The sequence below is a fragment of the Buceros rhinoceros genome, unplaced genomic scaffold (assembly GCF_000710305.1).
Source record: "Buceros rhinoceros silvestris isolate BGI_N320 unplaced genomic scaffold, ASM71030v1 scaffold19886, whole genome shotgun sequence".
Classification (NCBI taxonomy): Eukaryota; Metazoa; Chordata; class Aves; order Bucerotiformes; family Bucerotidae; genus Buceros; species Buceros rhinoceros.
In genome coordinates, this window is record NW_010418354.1 from 440 (window position 1) to 2,377 (window position 1,938).

A 1,938-nucleotide genomic window follows, 5' to 3' on the forward strand; every position below is an offset into this window, starting at 1 on the left:
GAGGGAGGCTGCGATGCTCCTGCCTGTCTAGCGGGGAGCAGTCTGGGAAGAGTACTGGCACCCCCTACCCCAGGAAGCGAAGGACATGGGGGTCCTTCGGGGCTTTCACAGCCAGCTGCCGGAGAGGGCGAATCCCATTAGCAGAGGGAGCGTCCCCCCCCAGCAAAGTCCACAGGCTGGCTCTGGGGTGCACAAAGCTCACGGGGTGAACACAAGAACTGCACGTGAGGGCTTACTGGCAGGGTCAGCCTTGTGCGGCTTCAACAGAAGAAAAGCAGAAGAAAAGCAGTAAGATCTGTTGCAAGATTGAGCCTAACTAACAAAACCCAGCTTCCTTGTTCCTGTGCCAGCCAAGGCCCGGCTCCTGCACCACCCTCTGCTCCATCTGCCACCTGCATGCGTGAACCAAGTCTCTCCTTGCAGGTGAGGTCGGCGCCCAGGGGCTCCCCGGCAAAGCAGGACCACCTGGTGCCAAAGGTAAGGTGTGACAGTGGCCTCTGAGCCATAAATCCACCCGAGGTCAGAGGACACGTTGAGGGACGGGGTCTGCAGGGACGAGCTGCAGGGCTGGTCACAGCCCCAGGAACAGTCCTGGAGTGGCGTAGGCAGAGCAGGATCTGGGGGATGGACCTTGCATGGGGTCAGTACTAGAAATACTGTCCTGGAGTGTGACCACCTCACAGAGGTCCCCGCTGACCCTCACCAGCCCCCTAACATCAGACCTCTCCCCATCGCCCCTCCTGCCCTAACCTGCCTCCACCACGACAAACCTGCCCAAACGTCCCTGTGCTCAGAGAGGCAGCCAGGAGGGCTGATGCAGGGACACGAGTGCTTCCAGCAGCCTCCAGGCCTGGACTTGGTCTGTGATGCCACTGTAGCCCTTTTGACTGGAAGGATCAAACCACCAGGAAACAGCTGGCACAGGGGGAAGCCAGGAAGGAATGGGCGTTTCTTTCCAATGGGATGAGCCCTGGAAGAATGGAAGATGTCTGCTGAAAAATCAGCTTTCACTCCATCCAGGCTGTGCTTGAGGTCTCCAGCAGGATTTGTGTGCTGCAGGTGCTGGAAAAGTGCCTCTTCTAAAGACAGCAGCTGCCAGCACAACGCGGCACCCAAGGAGGCAGCACCAGTGCGCTCACTGGTGGGGAGAACAGCCCCTTGGTATGCTGAACCTGCAGCTATTTCCCAGACAAAAGCACCCAAGACTTCAGAAGATGGATGAACCCACTGAGAAAAGCTATTGCCACAAATGCCACAGATACCAACTGCAAACAGAACCCCCCCAGCTGTGAATCTCCCGTAGGCTCCAGCAGACGCAGCAGCTGTTCTCCCTGCCCTGTGTCCTGCTCTTCCCAAGAGATGCTGCTGACCCAGAGAGCAGCCAGGCCGGGGTGGCTGGACCAGCTGGGGCATCCGACAGAGCCCTGCGGCTTTGCACCACTTAGTGGCCTCTGCTGTAGGTTTGGGACATATGGAGGGGCTGCAGCAGCCACCTGGGCAGTCACCGCAATTCACTCTTGCTGAATCCTCTGCGATGAGTGTTTCCCTCTTTCCTCTTGCAGGAGCAGGGGGACAACCTGGCTTTCCAGGGCCCAAAGGTAAGTCCTGCTGCTCTGAACTCATCTCGGAGCCGGTGTGGTTCACCTCCCACCCTGTGCTGTTCTGGAACAACACACCAGCCAGGAGCAACCCTAGAGAAACAGAAGTGTCCCACCAGGCCCTGGGTGGGGCTGTTGGGTGACCGTTGTGCCCCAGCATAGGCTCAGCTCTGCCCCAGCTGGTGTGAGCAGCCCCTCTCCGAAATCAGCTCTTCAGCAGCAGGGGCTGCCCCCAGCTCTGGTGCCTGATGCTGCTGCCCAGCACCATCAGCTGCAGAAACTGCCCCAGCCCGCAGGACTATTTGCTCCAGCTGTCACAGCTGCTCCCAAGCCCCTCGCA

General features: G+C 59.2%; 1 protein-coding gene across 1 annotated transcript in view; it reads left to right on the forward strand.

The window, feature by feature from the left end:
• Positions 1–423: 423 nt before the first annotated feature.
• Positions 424–1,938, forward strand: part of FCN2 (ficolin (collagen/fibrinogen domain containing lectin) 2) — a gene marked incomplete at its 5' end in the record, with an annotated part of 5,791 nt that continues 4,276 nt past the window's right edge. Inside the window, 2 exons of the mRNA XM_010138514.1 lie at positions 424–477; positions 1,563–1,598. Of these exons, the coding sequence (XP_010136816.1) occupies positions 424–477; positions 1,563–1,598 (90 nt within the window). The remainder of the gene's footprint in view (positions 478–1,562; positions 1,599–1,938) is intronic.